Here is a 21,775-nt window from a genome sequence, read left to right as displayed (position 1 = left end):
TTTTCCTAAATCTAGATATGACTGTCAGCTTCCACACTTTTTACCAACTTTCAATTTTAAATCTTACATTTATTTGAAAAACTTTGAAATAAATATACAAATATTGTGAAGTTATGAGTCTTGAAAAACACATTTGAAGAAAACCTTGAAATCTGATAGTTATTTGTTATGAACAGCCTGGATATTCAGATTTGACCTATGTTATTTTGAAGCAATATTATTTGTTTCCATATATATATATTTCATGCATATTGCAGAGCAAAAACAAATGTACAATAAATCTAACAGGTAGGTTATCTAAAATTGTTCAACCTGGATGAAGGGACTAGAATTTCAACTGCTACTGGAAAAAAAAAGATTGGATAGGAGGAGAAACTTTGCATTGCATCAGGCCACATAACAAGCCTTTAAAGAGTTGCTGCAAGGATAGTTCAATGTAGGCAAAATATTTTTTTAGGAAAGGCCTTCACAGGTTCATTCATCATCCCCAAGGGTTACAATCTGGTCCCAACCTTTCAAGGATGAGGAGCACTTGGCTCATTCATCATACCCAAGGGTTACAATCTGGCCCCTACCTTTCAAGGGTGAGGAGGCCTTGGCTTATTCATCATCCCCAAAGGTTACAATCTGGCCCCTACCTTTCAAGGGTGAGGAGGCCTTGGCTTATTCATCATCCCCAAAGGTTACAATCTGGCCCCTACCTTTCAAGGGTGAGGAGGCCTTGGTTCATTCATCATCCCCAAGGGTTACAATCTGGCCCCTAGTACCTTTCAAGGGTGAGGAGGCCTTGGTTAATTCATCATCCCCAAGGGTTACAATCTGGCCCCTATCTTTCAAGGGTGAGGAGGCCTTGGCTCATTCATCATCCCCAAGGGTTACAATCTGGCCCCTACCTTTCAAGGGTGAGGAGGCCTTGGCTCATTCATCATCCCCAAGGGTTACAATCTGGCCCCTACCTTTCAAGGGTGAGGAGGCCTTGGCTCATTCATCATCCCCAAAGGTTACAATCTGGCCCCTACCTTTCAAGGGTGAGGAGGCCTTGGCTCATTCATCATCCCCAAAGGTTACAATCTGGCCCTACCTTTCAAGGGTGAGGAGGCCTTGGCTCATTCATCATCCCCAAGGGTTACAATCTGGCCCCTAGTACCTTTCAAGGGCGAGGAGGCCTTGGTTAATTCATCATCCCCAAGGGTTACAATCTGGCCCCTACCTTTCAAGGGTGAGGAGGCCTTGGATCATTCATCATCCCCAAAGGTTACAATCTGGCCCCTACCTTTCAAGGGTCAGGAGGCCTTGGTTCATTCATCATCCCCAAAGGTTACAATCTGGCCCCTAACTTTCAAGGGTGAGGAGGCCTTGGTTCATTCATCATCCCCAAGGGTTACAATCTGGCCCCTACCTTTCAAGGGGGAGGAGGCCTTGGCTCATTCATCATCCCCAAAGGTTACAATCTGGCCCCTACCTTTCAAGGGTGAGGAGGCCTTGGCTTATTCATCATCCCCAAAGGTTACAATCTGGCCCCTACCTTTCAAGGGTGAGGAGGCCTTGGCTCATTCATCATCCCCAAAGGTTACAATCTGGCCCCTACCTTTCAAGGGTGAGGAGGCCTTGGCTCATTCATCATCCCCAAGGGTACAATCTGGCCCCTACCTTTCAAGGGTGAGGAGGCCTTGGTTCATTCATCATCCCCAAGGGTTACAATCTGGCCCCTACCTTTCAAGGGTGAGAAGCACTTGGCTGGATCAAAACTCTTGTCTAGCAAAGAATTGCAGCTCATCTTTAATTTTACTGAAATGTGTGTAAAATGGCTGTTTTAGGTAAGAATGTAAATTTAAGCATGTTGATCAAGTCAGTGCCCCTGCAAAAATGTTCTAGAACAGATTTCAAGTTCTTGAACGTTCTTGAACTTTTCTAGAACATCAAGAACTGTTCTTGAACTACCAAAAATTTTCATGAACTGAGTTCTAGAACTGTATTTGTTCTTGAACTTTTGTTCTAGAACTTTATTTGTTCTTGAACTCAGTTCTTGAACTTACATCTAAAACTTGTTCAGTTTTTGAACTTTAAGTTCTAGAACGTAACCCTGAGACTGTTTCTAACATAATTAACAGCTCGTGTTAAATACTTTGTCCACACCTATTATCTTCAAGAACTTCATCAAGGAGAACTAATTTATTTCATATCAAGTACTTTTTTTTAACTTGATCAGGATTTTTAGTTTTGTAATTTTTTACTAATACAGTGTATATATAATATACTTAGGCTCATATACTTAGGCTCTGACAAATAGAATTAAATGACTTCTATAGAAGTTAACTTATAAGATACTTCTGGGAAATACAATGCCAGTATTTTATGACAGAAAATCCCTCATTAGTTTTTTGTTTTTTTCTTCCAATAAATCACAAACCAGGAAGTCAGAGAAATTTACCTTGACCTGAAATTTTTGCTGTTTTTTAGTCATTTAAAAAATATATCTATAAAAACTCCAAAAGCCTAGTAATATTAATGAAAGGTTAATACCACATGTTTCATTGTTATGGTTACTTATATATTACTTCCTTGTTATCCATTATTGGAAAAAGAATAATATTTCAAGACTTTTAATCTGATTTATTACTGTCATTGATGGCAAATGATATTTGTAAAAAACAATGTATCTTAAAGATTCATGTCAATACAGTTTTATTCATGAAAGAACATATATATATATTTATCAGCTTATAAATACAAAGCTTAGACAAATGATTATAGTTTTGACAATAATTGGAAGCTGAATTTCAATTTCAAGAGTAAATAATATTTCTTGCCAGCAGTGACGATTCCATGACTAAATTGGGTTTTAAGTGGAAGTCTAACCCAAAAATAAAATGGCAAAATTCATAGACAGGATTCACAGCAAAATATGAAAATAGACTACTTGACTTCATTATTACTTTGACTATAATAACAATATGCAGACCGTATTCAGTTCTGAAGGTCTGAACAATAGGCTGACCTTTTGAAACCATATTCATTAAAGGACTTGCTAAATAAATCTATTGTTATAATAAATAATAAATTTTTCATTTGGCTTTTTTGAATAAAAATAACTAAAATTTTATGACTTTAGTGTCAAACAAAGGAAAGGTTGAACATGTGTTTATTAGTTCCCTATCAACAAAGTCATAGTATAATCATGATAAGTTGCAGTTCAAGTTTGAATTTTGTTCCAGTCTGATGATTTAGTACAGGGTTATGGTCCTTGGACTTGAGGAAAAAAATCACTCAAGTCAGTTTTCTGCACTTTTTTCGTCATGCTTGAAGATATTGATTGAAAATTGGTTTATAGTTTTATCAAGACAATTTACAGATCAAGTTTGAATTTTGTTCCAGTAAAAAGATTTTGTACATTATTTTTGATTTTTAACCAGAAGTGGACTATTTATTGCCATGCAATATTCCACTAATGAAAATCTACCTGGTCTACAGGAGTTATAAAATGATTTTTTTTTTAACATAGTGGTACATATACCTGTACATTTTTTCCAATAAAAGCATATATGTTTCAAGAAAAAAAAAACCACTTTGTTGACTGATATCAAAGGCTGTTACATAATAGATTTTTGTGGACTGATGAGGGGGGATAGGACCTTCATCAGAACTCCGGGATCGGGTGTTTTTAATCAAGGGAGTTCGGGATTGACCCTTTCGGGATCTGAGAATTCTTTTTTTAGGATTTTGGGACATCAGGATTTACTTTATTTAAATTCAGGATTTCGTGTTTTTAAACCCAGGATTTCGGGATCAAGACCCCTCCTGTCCCCACTCACTGATATCCAAGGCTGTAACATTTGATATTGTAGATATTCAAGAAGCATATAAACACCCTCTGTCAGATTTCAGAAGTTTAAATTTATGGATAGGTATAAAACCAGTATTTATTCCCCTATTATAATCTGATCTTACAGTGATCATATAATATATATCTTCTTCATTTACATGGTTCATCAAGGAGAACTAATTTATTTCATATCAAGTACATTAACAACTATTTCAATAGCAATCTTTACATGAAACTGACATATTTAATTCATATTTAAAAGCATGATGTACAACCGAATGTAAAACAGACAATTATTCATCCAGTAAACTATAAAATACCGTGGAAACTAAATATGCATTCCTCATCATTATTAATTCAAATTTAATTCATCCTCAACTGCTATCAAACATGCACACGACTGGCAGATACTGATCTAGAATTTTAAATGTTTGTATTGCATTTTCTTAAATGTAAATCACACATTTTATTATCTTGTGAGTTATTTCAAATCTTATATGACTCACTCAAATTTCAAGTGACTATAAACCAGAAACTCATGAAATAGCCTGTGAATTTTTTAACAATCTATTAAAAACAAAATCTGAACCTCATTTATTTTCTGTAAATTCCAAAATTTTAGGGATATTTTATTATTGACTAAGGCACACAACAAATTCTGAAATTTACATTATCTTAGATGGTCAGACTGTGAGCAGTCATCAATAGAACCTCTATCTTACTCTAAAAATACGATTCCTAACTACATGTATATTTCATGTTAATGCTCAATTTATGAATCCAAAGGGTGGCAATCAGTGCTAATTCCAATCTTTGAAATCTATCAAGACCAATAAACAACACAACTTTTATATTTCCTGTAAATATTTCAATAGGTGATTATTTATCATTGTTTTGCAATAAACAGTTACAGACCAATGCTTTTGACATACATATTATGTCCAGTAAACTTTGAAAAATCCTGAAAACAATTCACAGATATTGAGCTGATAATTAGGTATAAAGAATAGTTTTTAAAATTGCTTGATTTAACTTGGATTGAACTTTAGCTTTTTATTTACAGCCATTGCACTCATTTCTCCAATATCTAGTCCTATTTTAGTTGACCTACTTTTGACCTAATTACAGCTATTGAACTTTCCTAGATTTCATGAAGATGAGTTTCTGCTAAAGTTTCATCAATTTGCCAGAGTGCTGATATGGATAATGCCATTGTTGTATAAAATGACATAAATTATCTTGATACTATCATACAGGATTTTGTTTGAGCAGATAATCCACATAGGCTTTGACTGTTGGATATCTTGTCCATCTTTTTAAGCTAGTTTCAAGAGTTTTTCTGGATTTTCTATGTCCTTTCAACTTCTAAGAACAATTTTCCGAGAATAATGATATTTGGTATTTGAGAGAACAAAAGAATAAAAGGAGTGTTATTGGACCAAAAAATTATATTATCAATTTAATATCATAAACAAATGGGGGTGTATAATAAATTAGCAAGCTATTATAGCTTAATTTCTTATATTTATCATAAAATATGAGAGAACCTTTTATATCTACTATATATATATAACAAATCAGACATTTTAAAAAAAAAAAAAGAAATATAACTTATTTAAAATACAAATTGTAACTTTATATACTTAAAATACATCTTTCTTTTTTTTATCATACATGATTATTAACAAGCATTATATATAAGTTCCATCTTTCAAAGATAATCATATCAAAATATAATGTATTAAGGTTGTACCCAACACTTTCACTAAAATCAATTTGGCTCGTTTAATTTTCAAAAAAAAATCGACAAAGTATTTACTTTGACCTTTTAACAAGTATATAAAAATTTCAAAATTTTTGAACCAACCGTTTTGTCAGAAAAATTACACTGGTTATATAGCAGTTTGACAAACAACAATTTTGATCATATTCCCTTTATAACACAATGTATTTAAAACCTTTATGTGATTTTACAGAGTTATCTCCCTGTAGAATTAGGTATCACCTTAAGGGGGTGCAATACAGACACCTTGGAGCCTCCAGTTACTACTTCACCCATCTATTTTTATATACATGTACATGCATATGCAATTTCAGTTTGTCAATGAGTCATTCGATATCACAATGAAAGTAGGCCCTACAAGAACAATTAATTTTGCTACTAGACTGAATCATGTATACAAGTATTACAAACAGTTGATGATTACAACTTCTTGAGAGAAAAAACTAAAGCAGAAAATAGTTTTTAATTACTGTTTACCCAACTCCTGTTGAGCCTCATATTTCATTCATTTACTTCCAACAGATTATCTAAGCCATGTGTCTCAAATCTGTGAAATGTCAATATTTTATGTTGCCAAAAATAGAACAAGGGATAACTCAGACCAAAAAGGTCAAGGACACTCTTCAATCAGACCTGTCCTGTTCAAATCTATGAAGTTCTCTTTAGGTACATTATATGCACTTAATAATAAAGATAAAAATATCTTTTCATCAGAAGCTATTAAATGATTAATCAAGCACTATTTATGATGTGTAATATATTATGTCTGATAATGTTGTTATTTATGTAACCACATAACCCAGCATTAAATCACCCATTACATTACATTACAACACTTGACAAAAGGACCAGGATCCTACATGTATTTGATATAATCAAAAACAGCTGATTTACAGGTACTCTAGGTGGAGTCAGAAAAGTTCATGTGAATTTCAGAGGCTAATTAGAAGGTATTCCAGAGGACCAAGGGACTCCCAAATTTTGGTTGATTATTTAGGGATCACTAAATCACTGAAGCATGACTGGAGCAGGCTCCCCTCTTAGGCAGTCAATGCACCCCCCCCCCCCCTTTTATGAAAATTTCTGGATCATAATTTTGCATAAAGGTTAGGTGTGGTAAGAGCCTTATTTGGACTCCCAATTTTAAGATGAAACGTGATGCGTATAAATTTGAGATTTCGTAAAGTAGAAGGACTATTACTGAATTTCTTGTAAAGCTTTGACATTTACACTCTTTAGCTAAAGTTTTTGAAGATAGTAGATATAATTTTCTGAAATCAATCAGATTGGGTCCTAGAAAACATTTCTTTCAGCTAACGAAACACTCAAGTCAGTTAAGAACTTTTTTGTTTAACAAAACATAAATAACATTTAAAAGAATTTTTTTGTGAATGGAGGTGCTTTATGTTTGTCAAAAGAACAATTAAGACCAAAAGTAGGATACACATAGAAAAGTTTGATTTTACCAAATACATTTTTATAGAAATTTTGAAGCTTTTCCTTTTTGTACTATATACCAAGGAACAAACAAAAATCCCAGACAGATTATTTCAGTCATTTATTTAAACTTTTAAATTATTTCACCCCTTGTCAACCCTCTCTATTTAAACATTGACAGAAAGTACATTAATACCTACAGCCAGATGAAATCATATCAGCTCCCCTGGCAAATCTCTTATAAAAAAAATCTCATTAAATATGTTTAATGCATTTTAAAACTCTTCTTAACTTTCAAATATTCAGATCAACTGTGAAGTTTTTAACTTTTTAACTTGGAATGCATTATTTATAGAAAATGTTCTTGATAAAGATGTACTTAAAAGACTTCCAGCAGATAACCTTGAAAACAAAGAGATGGTGTCAAAAAATTCATTTTGTAATGCTCTTCATCTTCCTACGTTTTTTGGCCTGTAACATTTTGGGCTTTAGCACCACTGATGATGAAGTCTTTTCTAGATCAAACATGTGTCTGCCTCTCAAAATTATAGTTTGGTGTCTTTAATCTTGGTTTTTTTTCACTCAAGTTCCTTATAAAACTTTGACTGAACAAGGTATTCAGAACATTTGAATCATGCTGCATTTTAGGCCTTTTCAATATTCTCAAATTCCTCTTTCATTACCACCCTTTTTCAAATCCCTCTTTCATTCCCAATATTCTCAAATACCTCTTACATTACCCCCTTTCTCATATTAAGTGTTGTCATTTTTATTTTTGTCAGTTAAAAAACAAGAACAATATGCACAAGGGAAACCATGCCCCACTCGTACTGTAAGATACTATACTATTGCTAGCCTTTGTATGAGGTTGATACAAGGATATATTGACTGAGTATGAAGTCCAAGGTCAATATACTTCGTTGGGTCAATATATCCTGTATTGACCTCATACAAAGGCTTTAATTGTTATATTATTCATTTTGAGCTACATTTGCATAAAAATTGTCAGTTATATATTAGCGATTATTAGAATTTGTTGGAATTTGATAGATATTATATTATCTCCTAGACAATAACAATTAACATATTAGTTGTTATTTCATTTATTTTTTTTATGATTTTTATTTGTGGTCACCTTATGTATTTGAAGATTTTTTTCTTCAAATAATGGATCATAAAGAGTATTTATAAAACTTTTTAAAATATCATGAAATTAATTACATGAGGTCACTAAATAAAGGTTATATCTTTTTTTTTAGATATTCTTAAAAAAAAGGTGTGTAATATGCTTTTGCTATCCCCTAATTGCTATCTACCTTTTGTAAATATAGTTTAACATGAAACTATCCCTGAACATATAAAATTGGTTCAAATATACAAATTAATTACATTGAGAAATATGAGCTCTAGGCGTCTAAAAGCATTCTGGTGAATAATCATGCCATTAGTATAACTACATGACACCTTGCCATACACATCACTATAATCCCATGATTTTGCCATTTAAGTGATGACAATAATAACATGATCATTTGCCAAGTATGATGATTAAATTGACATGATAATTTGCCATTAGCATGATGAATACCTACAATAACATGATCATTTGCCATTAGCATGATGAATACAATGATAATTTGCCAATGACTTTATAATTTGTCATAAGTATGGTGATGTCAATGACATGATAATTTGCTATTAGGTTGATGACAATGACATGATAATTTGCCATTACTTTGGTGACAATGACCTGATTCTTTGTAATAGTGTGGTGACATTGACATGGAAATTTGCAATGAGTACGGTGCCAATGACCTAATAATTTGCCATGAGTATAATGACCTCAATAAAATGACAATGTGCCATTATGATAAAATGACCTGATAATTTGCCATTAGTATGGTGACATTGACATGATAATTTGCCATTACTATGGTAACAATGACATGATAATGTGCCTCTACTATGGTAACTATGACATGATAATTTGCCATTAATATGGTGACAATGACCTGATAATTTGCCATGAGTATGGTGACAATGACATGACAATTTGCCATTACTATGGTAACTGTATGACCTGATACTTTGTAATAGTGTGGTGACATTAACATGATAATTTGCCATTACTATGGTAACAATGACATGATAATTTACAATTACTATGGTGACAATGACCTGATAATTTGCCATGAGTATGGTGACAATGACATGATAATTTGCCATGAGTATGGTGACAATGACCTGATAATTTGCCATTACTATAGTAACAATGACATGATAATTTACCATTACTATGGTAACAATAACATGATAATTTACCATTACTATGGTGACAATGACCTGATAATTTGCCATTAGTATAGTGACAATGACATGATAATTTTCCATTAGTGTGGTGACAATGACATGATAATTTGCCATTAGTACTGTATGGTGACCAAAATGAAATAATACTTTGCCATTAATTAGTATGATACTTCAATGACCTGATAATTTGTCATTAGAATGGTGATAATGACCTGACAATTTGCAATTAGTATGGTGACAATGAAATGATAATTTGCCTTTAAAATGTGTTTAATAATGATGTGATTATTTACCATGTATTTTGCCCTCCCCCAAGAATATATTATAAGAAAGTTATGGGTAAACAAATTTATGAATTCTACTCAGTATAGATTATAACAGACATTTTTTACTAAAGTACAAGTTTTTGTGCACTACATTCAGATAACACTTTTTGTGATTTATCAGTTTGTTTTGGAATAAAAATTTCTTAAAATAAATTGAACAAATTCATTTGTAGATTTGTATGATTTGAATATTTTTATTGGGTTTTTGTACATAAATAATCTGTTACAAGTGCTTCACCTGCTATAGTCAGTTAGGAACTAGAATCTCTTGAAGGGTTTATTTTTTTTACACAGGCATATAAAATATAGCCAAAGCAGATCATAATAATGCACTGCAAATCTCAGTTGTTTTAATTGTCAACTGGAAGAATGTGATGGGAGCCATCATAAAGTGCCCAACACATGTAAATAAGTAAATAGTGATGATATTTCAAAAGTTATCAAGATTATTTCCTTTAACCATAGTTTTTACTCACAGAAGACAAATTCTAATTCATGCTTTAATACTTATAGTAATATTCAGCCTTTATGATTACCTTTATTTAAATCCCAATAATATTAATTAATGATACCTTCTGAAGTAAAGAGAGGATACAGTTTAAGTTGTGTGACCTTGACCTTCAATGTATCTTTACATGTATGACCTATATGTGGGAGAGTGTCCCTAATTCAACTGATTTTTGACCGTTTGATCTTTTATAATCTTTTTACATCCATGAAAGTGAAACACCTTCTAGAAGGGTTGAATAATTATGACAAGATTCACTTTCAAATTTCTTTGTTAGAGATGAAACTATGTTTGCACATATATATATACAGAGTTGAACCAGCTTTTTAAACATGATTTTAATGAAAGTTTTTTTCCTTGAATGTGACAAACCTTCTTGAAGTGGGGGAATAATCCCTCTAAGTTTCATCACTTAAGTCAAACGGGTTTAAAATTTCCTTAGCAGATGCACATATGCACATAAGCTGATTGTTGCCAATTCATAAGTTGGCCCCAAATGAATGGCTTATAGATTGTTTTCTAAAAGAAAGCAAAGCCTCCATATATCCTGTATTGCTAGCAGATATATGACTTCTTGAAACATAAAAGCCAGTCTTCCACGTAAAAATAGCATTTTCTCTTTAAAATGACAGGATTATAACTTTCCTTAAGTACATGTATGCATACAAATTGTTACACTTTTTCTTCTTAACATGTTGGACATGCTGTTAGTTAGGATAATTAAACATATTTCTTAAAGGGGACTGCAAATACAGTTGGCAGTTCTGGACAGAGGTTAATGACGTCTACACAGAGAGAACCAAGCTTTAAAACCGCTCTAATCTCTAGATGAAGGTAATGAAGTCTACACAGAGAGAACCAAGCTTTAAAACCGCTCTAATCTCTAGATGAAGGTATTGTTGTCTACACAGAGAACAAACATCTAAAGTTTTAGACAAAGGGTTTAACACAGAGAACCAAGCTTTAAAACCGCTCTAATCTCTAGATGAAGGTAATGTCGTCTACACAGAGAACAAACATCTAAAGCTTTAGACAAAGGGATTAACACAGAGAACCAAGCTTTAAAACTGCTCTAATCTCTAGATGAAGGTAATGTCGTCTACACAGAGAACAAACATCTAAAGCTTTAGACAAAGGGATTAACACAGAGAACCAAGCTTTAAAACCGCTCTAATCTCTAGATAAAGGTAATGACATCTACACAGGGAACCAAGCTTTAAAACCGCTCTAATCTCTAGATAAAGGTAATGACGTCTACACAGAGAACCAAGCTTTAAACCGCTCTAATCTTTAGATAAAGGTAATGACATCTACACATAGAACCAAGCTTTAAAACTGCTCTAATCTCTAGATAAAGGTAATGACGTCTACACAGAGAACCAAGCTTTAAACCGCTCTAATCTTTAGATGAAGGTTATGACGTCTACACAGAGAACCAAGCTTTAAAACTGCTCTAATCTCTAGATAAAGGTAATGACATCTACACAGAGAACCAAGCTTTAAACCGCTCTAATCTTTAGATAAAGGTAATGACATCTACACATAGAACCAAGCTTTAAAACTGCTCTAATCTCTAGATAAAGGTAATGACGTCTACACAGAGAACCAAGCTTTAAACCGCTCTAATCTTTAGATGAAGGTTATGACGTCTACACAGAGAACCAAGCTTTAAAACTGCTCTAATCTCTAGATAAAGGTAATGACATCTACACATAGAACCAAGCTTTAAAACTGCTCTAATCTCTAGATAAAGGTAATGACGTCTACACATAGAACCAAGCTTTAAAACCGCTCTAATCTCTAGATAAAGGTAATGACGTCTACACAGAGAGAACCAAGCTTTAAAACCGCTCTAATCTCTAGATAAAGGTAATGACGTCTACACAGAGAGAACCAAGCTTTAAACCGCTCTAATCTCTAGATAAAGGTAATGACGTCTACACAGAGAACCAAGCTTTAAACCGCTCTAATCTTTAGATGAAGGTTATGACGTCTACACAGAGAACCAAGCTTTATAACTGCTCTAATCTCTAGATAAAGGTAATGACGTCTACACAGAGAGAACCAAGCTTTAAAACCGCTCTAATCTCTAGATAAAGGTAATGACGTCTACACAGAGAACCAAGCTTTAAAACCACTCTAATCTCTAGATAAAGGTAATGACGTCTACACAGAGAGAACCAAGCTTTAAAACCACTCTAATCTCTAGATAAAGGTAATGACGTCTACACAGAGAGAACCAAGCTTTAAAACCGCTCTAATCTCTAGATAAAGGTAATGACGTCTACACAGAGAGAACCAAGCTTTAAACCGCTCTAATCTCTAGATAAAGGTAATGACATCTACACATAGAACCAAGCTTTAAAACCGCTCTAATCTCTAGATAAAGGTAATGACGTCTACACAGAGAACCAAGCTTTAAAACCACTCTAATCTCTAGATAAAGGTAATGACGTCTACACAGAGAGAACCAAGCTTTAAAACCACTCTAATCTCTAGATAAAGGTAATGACGTCTACACAGAGAGAACCAAGCTTTAAAACCGCTCTAATCTCTAGATAAAGGTAATGACGTCTACACAGAGAGAACCAAGCTTTAAACCGCTCTAATCTTTAGATAAAGGTAATGACGTCTACACAGAGAACCAAGCTTTAAACCGCTCTAATCTTTAGATAAAGGTAATGACGTCTACACAGAGAGAACCAAGCTTTAAAACTGCTCTAATCTCTAGATAAAGGTAATGACGTCTACACAGAGAGAACCAAGCTTTAAACCGCTCTAATCTTTAGATAAAGGTAATGACGTCTACACAGAGAACCAAGCTTTAAACCGCTCTAATCTTTAGATAAAGGTAATGACGTCTACACAGAGAGAACCAAGCTTTAAAACTGCTCTAATCTCTAGATAAAGGTAATGACATCTACACATAGAACCAAGCTTAAAAACAGCACTAATCTCTAGATGAAGGTTAATATGACGTCTACACAGAGAACAAACATCTAAAGCTTTAGACAAAGCGTTTAACACAGAGAACCAAGCTCTAGTCTCTACAGAGGGTAACAAAAATTGCATGTAATTCAAGTCAAGAATTATTGAACATAACATGTACATTTATGAGTTCACTCCAACTGTTCTTAGATTGCTGCCATGTTAATTAAAATTGCATGTAATTCAAGTCAAGAATTATTGAACATAACATGTACATTTATGAGTTCACTCCAACTGTTCTTAGATTGTTGTCATGTTAATTATTTGTAAAAGTAGGAACATTGTTTTACAGTAAATTGGTCGGTCAGATAGAAAATGTTCTCTTTAGGCTTCTAAGCTGCTTGCAATTCAAGATGACTTCCATTTTTTATTACAATGTGAATGTAAAATATTATTAAGGAGGCAAGTTATTAACCCATAAAAAATTTTGAATAGGTGTCCATTTTTGTGTAGACTAAGCTCTGAAAATTTTAAAGATTGTTTAAATTCATGTACAAATACATTTAATTGCAGGACTGAACTGCTTATGAACAATAACTTATATTTATATGCTTGTCTGTTGTTTTGTTATGATATATTGATTCGTTGTTGCTGTTTAATACCACTTTCAGCACTAAACCTTAGTAAGTGGTCACTTTTTATTGGTTAAGGAATCCAGAATGCCAGGGGATAATTCACCTTCAATAGGAAAACTGATAATCCTATTAAATAAGGATTGGAGTCAAAAGCACCTGCTACATGAAGGGTTGGAACTCACAAACTCATTGGTTACCATGGTTACAGTGATACAGCAGACCACTCAGTCACAGAGGCCTCCCATGTAAAAACTAAACTGATTGATTGATTATTGGTATTTAACACCACTTTCACCACTATTAGTCATATTCTAGTAGTCACTTTTTATTGGTTAAGGCTCAGGATTAAGGGAGCCAGAATGCCCCCTTTAGTGGTTCATACTTCATACAAATGTCACTGTGAAATTAATTGTTTTGTTTAAAATTGTGGACAAAATTGCTCTTTTAAAATTTCAATTTGGGAGCCTCCATGGGGGAAAACCCCAGCAAATAGTGACAGTTGGAAGGTATGTGATAATGAACTTTTATTAATTTTGAAATCTGTTTTCTTATTTATAGAACTATTATTGGGTAAATATCAAAATACCGGTAATTAATGAAGTTGAAAGGAAAAAAATACCATTATAAAATGTTAATAAAGCAATATAAATGTAATAATATGTTTTTCTAACATGATTCTTTCCATGCTAATGTGGGAATGTAACATGCTGTTTTCATTAACAGCTGCAAACTTGGGGATGCCATGACACCCTGGATTCTCTTCCCCAAGGCCAGACATATGACTGTTTAAATTAAAAAACATTAAGGACAACAGAAAAAATCTTATAGGATATACACGTAACACAGAAAGTATCTCTATCAAGAATTTCCTTTAAATAAATTCATGGGAATTTGGTAGCATTCCCTTGCTCCACAAAAATACTACATATACCCCCTACCCCAACCCTAATGATTTCCTTAATCAATATTTTTCCACCACCCTTTAAGTGCCCTCCTTAAATAAATAAAAGCATCTTCCACTATTTATCAACATGCATATTTCCTTGTTTTATAATCAAAGCAATATTTCCATGTAGACCTAAGGATATACAACATGCAGTCGTAAACTTCACTTATTTATAAAGCAAAGCACAACAAACTCTCACATATAATTAAGTAGGAACATTTATCATAAGTAAAACATTCTTTTATTTGGCACATACTTTCAAATCTATAACAAATGTCTTGATATATTATCTCGAGCTTTGGTAGAGTAAATGGAATTTATGCAATTAAATGTGTGTCAAAAAAGGGGGGAAATATGTAACCTTTATACAATTCAATTTCTTTCAACTTTGTCGAATTGAATTAATATTTGCCTTTCTTATGCAAAAATACCCCCCACTTTTTCTAATGTAAAACTGATTATCTAAATCCTTAAGTTACAAATATAGTCCAAGCATTACTATTATCACTACAACAATAGATTAATCACTTATACACTATCAGGTGTTTATTATAGTATATAAATAAATAACAGAAGTATAAAAAGTGTTTACAAATAATTTACGATAGATAAATTAAGATGTTGATTAGAATCACAATGTGCGTTCCCTACTGCTCCCTTACCTGAAAGTGCACACTCCATCTCAGATACACAACACATTTATACCCAAACAATGAAATGAACAATATCAGCTGGCACGATTCACATCAAAGATAATAGTGCCAAACAGTTAAATATATCCTTGTCCCAGCCTGAGAAAACACTGTCAAAAACGCCGCACACAAAATTCCCACAAATAAACAACTTTTCTCTCACTCTGTTTTTTTCCTTGCAATTTCAAGGTAAGAATTTTGAAGAGAGAGAAAGAAAAAAAACAAAATTCCCCAGTCTACATTTTTGTGATAAATTGATAAAACGTTGAGACCATCAATGTCATTTTGTACTGTGTTACTGTATAGCAATGATACAGATTACCTTTTTGTATAGGGATGGGTTAAATACATTTCTTTTCAAAAGTAAATGAGTATAACCCCTATGTGTTGCCAACAAAACTATTAAAACTAAGTATAAATTTACAACAAAAAAACTGGTAGGTGTATTAACATACTTTTATTTCCAATGATGAAGATAATATCAATTTAATACAAACTTTTATAAAGTCTAAATGCCATTTGTCATCCATAAACTTTCCAATTATGGTTTTTATTGGCAGAACTATTTAATTTATTGAATGCCCATACATTTTGATAAGAGGCATGGTATGTCTAAGAAATTATCAAATATTTAAAGAGGCATGAAATGTCTAAGAAATTATCAAATATTTAAAGAGGCATGAAATGTCTAAGAAATTATCAAATATTTAAAAGGTATTTATTATTTAGCAACATTCACCAGACAAATTCAAATCAAAATTAAGTATCTATTTGCATTTTTCTACTTTCCAAGGTTTTATCTGTTTTTTAATTAAAAAATGGTTTTCAACAATCATATAACTTTTCCAAAGCATTTCTTCAATTTAGATAAAAAAAAATTAAAATGTGACATTTGTAGAATAATATTTCTCAATACGTCAAATGAATTTCTGGGTTTTTTTTAATGTTGATTAGGTCTAAAACTTAATCAATTTTTTTCAACAGCATTTTTCACTTATACAATTGTCATTTACTGATTAAGCATTTTTTTTTCTCCAGCAGACGTCACAATTCTTTTTTAGCATCAAAATGACATACATTTCCAAGATAGTAATTTCCTTGGTAACATCACGGTCATAAATCTTTCAAGCACGTTTTTGTACTCAGACTCAAGAATCAACCAATCAAAATGCTAGATTTCATGTTTTGAGCATGATTTTTGTGCTCTGAGTACTGAGCAAAGTTTTATGCCTTCAAGGCCTGAGCTTTATGCAACACTGGATTGTTACTGACAAACAGTGTCGGGGTCAGACTTTATTGGTGGAGGAAACCAGAGTGCCTGGAGAGGACCACAACCTTCTGTAAGATAACTCAAAACTCTAGTCCAATAAGATTGGAGTCTACCTGTTTAGTTGGGGATTTGAACTCCCAACCTTAGTATTGACTGGCTAGTGACAAAGCAGCTGGTCTAGTTGGTTTACTTAGACCACTTAGCCACTGAGGCCCCAACTAAGGGCTAAGAAAGGGTATAAAGAATGCAGTGAATTTACATTGAATCTTTTTTAGAACTGTAACTCCTGACCATAGAAGCTTCAATTCCAAACTGAATGCTGAAAATGAAAACTTGGAATTGATTTACATGCCTATTATTAATATTTCATTAAACATGAAGGTTTTTATTCATAGGAAACTCCATTTAAAAATTATGGAAACCATTTACTTTATAGATATCCAAATTTATTTTTTTTATTTTTATTGGCAGCAACCAACCCAGTCAAAATAAAACATCTGTTATTTTATGGTGATACTTCTTAAAAAGGTCATATAGATCAAAATAATCTTGAGATGATATTTAGAAACCATTTGTTTTGGTCATATGTTATATTGGATAAACAATGTAGGGACTATATATTTCAACTATTCCATTTAGAAGCATTTCAAAGATATTAAAATTCTAGAATTTTTTCTTTGAAAAAAGTCTTTTGTTAATCACAAATTAGATCTGTAGAAGCAGAAATTTTCTGGGAGGATTGAATTTCTTTTATTTTGTGGTAAGAACATATCCACGTAATTTTAAAAAAAACATGAAAATTTAACCTTCATATTATATCACTTCCATTTTATGAAAACCACGAAATTAAATCTCTATGAAATTTTATAAAGAGACAAAACCATGAAATTTTTAACCCCAAGAAAATTAATCTTTCTACATATATGCAAAAACCTTCTGCATTTCATTGAATAATATCAGACTAATTTTTAAAATCAATTGATCATTTATTTACTTGGCAATCTTATTCATAATTTATAGCAAAACAGAAAATTATTTGGTTACAATTCTAGACTAGATAAAATATTAAATGGTCAAAGTCCTTTTGCAGTTAGATTTTATAGAAATTTCCAAATTTGTTATATAGATATAGGAAGATGTGGTATGAGTGTCAATGATACAACTCTCCATCCAAATAACAATTTATAAAAATACACCATTATAGGTCAATGTACGGTCTTCAACACGGAGCATTGGCTCACATCGCTCCAAAATTACTAGTTAAAACCATTCAAACCGGAAAACCAACAGTCTAATCCATATAAAAACGAGAAACAAAAAACACTTATAAACTACATAAACAAACAACAACTACTGTACATCAGATTCCTGACTTAGGACAGGTGCAAACATTTGCAGCAGGATTAAACGTTTAAATAGTACCAAACCTTCTCCCTTTTTCTAAAATAATAGCATAACTTCACAACATAGAAAACGACACAATAAAATATCAATCGGAAGACTTGACTCAATCAAAAAAGTAAATTAACACACTAAAAACGAATAAATTTGATCTGCGATACCTGAATGCAAATGCACAGTTAATAAAATATATATATATTAGGGACACACATTCAAGGCCAAAAATTACACAAACAAGTCCAAACAAAGCCATGGCAAGACACCATCAAGATATGACCTTATTAACATATAGAGTGGGGCGCTCATATTTGCCGTGGACACAATTTCGCCATTTTATGATTTTGAGGTGTAAATACTTCAAAGGATGGTTGAAATGGAAGAAATATGCCGTTAAATTATATTTTTATAACAAATATGATTATTTTTGAAAATGAGACTAAATTTTGGCACTTATTGCAAAGGACCAAGAAATGGACAACGATTTTCAGCCAATTTCCTGAATGACTAAAACAATTTCAAAGAAGCATCCTTAGTAATTCTTTGAATGATTGCCCTAAATTTCAGTTTTTTACACCTTTCAAATGTCTGCTATTCATCTGTAATGAAATTTATTTGATAAATATTGTTTTTAAAGTTGCAGTTATTTGGTTTTAAATAGATATGAAAAAACGGCGAATATGTGTCTCCCATTGACAAAAAATAAGGATATTTCAAACACCCTTTCATCCAACTTTTCAGATGACTTTACTCAAAACAAACATGTTTTCAAGCTAATAATATTTTGCATTTGAAGTTATTTTCATATAGAAATATCAGTATACTTCAAAAACATAAAGACCTGAACATAAACTGAAGAAAACATGGAAAGATATGGCAAAAATGAGCACCCCACTCTATACCCTGTATTATTCTTCCTAAAGTTAATGTATAATTCAAAAAAAATAAGAGTTTACTTTTCACATTGACCAGAATTCCTTATGATTTGTTACAATGATATCTAGTTTTACTGAAACTATAGTTGCCCAAGTTTGTTTTTTCCTCCTAGAGAATATTTTATGTCTCAATTGTTATTTTTAGTGTTTTATCATTCTAAATTTATTTTTGCATATAAGGTTCTGCATGAGAAGTTATTCTCCGTAATAAGAAAATAAAATGATTTAAAAACCCTGTTATGTAAAATTTATGATAATTTAATTATATAAAGAATTTATGGTGTAAACTGAAATGGAGAGAAAAATTCATCATTCATATCAAATCACTTTAAAATTTACTAAGATTTATGAAATTTTGTTCGTATATGCTCAATAGAGTTTATTTTTAAAGAATACAGATTTTGAGTTTTCACTTATAACATGAACTACGTTTTCCGCAAGTTAATTGACCAAGTTCATTTGTCATCAAAAATACTCAATGATTTGTAATAATCCAAATCTACAAATGATAATAGTATGATAGCTCATATTTATCATGAATTATTGACTGTTAGAAGTATAAGCTTTAAGAAAAAGCTTGTCTAATCAGCTTTTATAATGAACCTTTGGTGTATATGAAATACATAACACACCTATAACCATGTCAAACACCTAATAAGATATAATTGAATAATTTGACATTTGGGTGCTGAAAAATGAAAATGAATTAATTGGTTTTTTTTTAAGTATAGATATTTTTAAAGCAAAACTTATTAAAAAGCCATACAGGATAGGATAAACAATATAAAAAAGGTTAACAAAAATCAGAAATAACTAAACATCCTTAAAAAATAATCAGTTGTTTTATCAACTGTTCTGTCAATGGAGCTGACTGTGTTATATTCACATGTGCAGTCAACACACTATAATATTTGTAGTTTGTGGAGCAACAATCTTCAATTATAGCAATTACAGTCTTCACTATGAATCACTGGGAATATCTTGGAACTGTATTCTTTATAATTAGTATTATGGTATAATAAATGTTTGTGAATTCCGTAGGTTCAGGTGAACCACAAACCTAAATATTCAAAAAATTACAGTTTTCTTCAGGAATGTATGTAAACTTTAATAAAACCCTGAAAATGCAAGTTTTCCTGAATCCCCAAAAATTTGCACAGAAATATTTAGAGAAACTATCATTGATGCTACCTTTACTGTATACTTATTGAGAGAAAACAGAAATAAGTGCCATTTTAATGATCTTTAGTCTATGATATAAGGTACTTGAGGGAGCAACAAAAAAAATGTTGAAATTCCTTAAGTGCAACTCAATATTATTTCTTTCCTGACCTAGTGTAAATCATTCCTTTTAACTTTGTTCCTGACCTAGTATAAATCATTCCTTTAAACTTTGTTCCTGACCTAGTATAAATCATTCCTTTTAACTTTGTTCCTGACCTAGTATAAATCATTCCTTTAAACTTTGTTCCTGACCTAGTATAAATCATTCCTTTAAACTTCGTTCCTGACCTAGTATAAATCATTCCTTTAAACTTTGTTCCTGACCTAGTATAAATCATTCCTTTAAACTTTGTTCCTGACCTAGTATAAATCATTCCTTTAAACTTTGTTCCTGACCTAGTATAAATCATTCCTTTAAACTTTGTTCCTGACCTAGTATAAATCATTCCTTTAAACTTTGTTCCTGACCTAGTATAAATCATTCCTTTAAACTTTGTTCCTGACCTAGTATAAATCATTCCTTTAAACTTTGTTCCTGACCTAGTATAAATCATTCCTTTTGACTTTACTTTGTTCCTGACCTAGTATAAATCATTCCTTTAAACTTTGTTCCTGACCTAGTATAAATCATTCCTTTAAACTTTGTTCCTGACCTGGTATAAATCATCTCTTTAAACTTTGTTCCTGACCTAGTATAAATCATTCCTTTAAACTTTGTTCCTGACATAGTATAAATTATTCCTTTAAACTTTGTTCCTGACCTAGTATAAATCATTCCTTTAAACAGACACTCAGAGAAGAAATGAGTTGTGGATAGAAAGATAAAGAAACAATAACATTGTAGCAGACCATCCACTCTATGGGTTGAGATACAAAAAATTCTGTATTGCAAACATTTTGCAAGTAAGGCATTTTCATTTTTCCATTCAATAATGAATAGTAAAATATGAAAGCAAATTTTTTTATCTGAAGTATATATGGACGTTTCTTTCTTTAGGCAAATACCATAAGAAACTTTAATACATTATAAAATTGAGAATGCAAATGGGGAATGTGTCAAAGAGACAACAACCCGACTATAGAAAAAACAACAGCAGAAGGTCTTCATTGTAGCAAAAATTCCCGCACCCGCAGGCATCCTTCAGCTGGCCCCTAAATTAATGTTCTTAACAAGTATTTGTGAACATAATATGACACTATTCCTGTTTTATCAAAACTAATTGATCTTTTAACAGAAAAAAATAAAACATCTATTAATATCTTCTATGTAAATCAGATGTAGTCGTCTCATATCTTTAGGGAAAACGCCCCTCAAGTATGAGAATCCTACAACTAGTACATATAGTACTCCAGACTAATATACATTTTTACTGCCTTTTCTTTCAATAATATATATATGCAACTTGTCAAATTAACCAGATGAATCATAGCTATAGTAATCCTGATGTGTGATGTAATATGTTTGACAGTACTTAACAAGATGTTATCTACTTCAGAATAAATGTCAAAAAAGAGACTAGAGTTATCTCCCTTACATCTTATATCAAACAAATTTTGAAT

At 32.0% G+C, this 21,775-nt stretch overlaps 1 protein-coding gene across 3 annotated transcripts in view; it reads right to left on the bottom strand.

Annotated features, from left to right (window-relative positions):
• The window catches only part of LOC134715173 (nuclear hormone receptor HR96-like), a 149,108-nt gene that overhangs the window by 125,014 nt on the left and 2,319 nt on the right, over positions 1-21,775 (bottom strand). Inside the window, exon 1 of one of the 3 annotated variants that reach the window (XM_063577167.1) lies at positions 15,359-15,660. The exons of 1 other annotated variant lie outside the window; for it this stretch is intronic. In XM_063577167.1, coding sequence (XP_063433237.1) covers positions 15,359-15,395 — 37 coding nt within the window. In that variant the 5' untranslated portion in view covers positions 15,396-15,660. Of the gene's footprint in view, positions 1-6,083; positions 6,157-15,358; positions 15,661-21,775 lie in introns of those variants that run through there. One more of the 3 variants, XM_063577169.1, reaches the window with a different exon arrangement.

The sequence above is a fragment of the Mytilus trossulus genome, chromosome 4, assembly GCF_036588685.1.
Source record: "Mytilus trossulus isolate FHL-02 chromosome 4, PNRI_Mtr1.1.1.hap1, whole genome shotgun sequence".
Classification (NCBI taxonomy): domain Eukaryota; kingdom Metazoa; phylum Mollusca; class Bivalvia; order Mytilida; family Mytilidae; genus Mytilus; species Mytilus trossulus.
The sequence above is the reverse complement of the archived record's forward strand: the minus strand, read 5'-3'. Positions and strand labels throughout refer to the sequence as shown.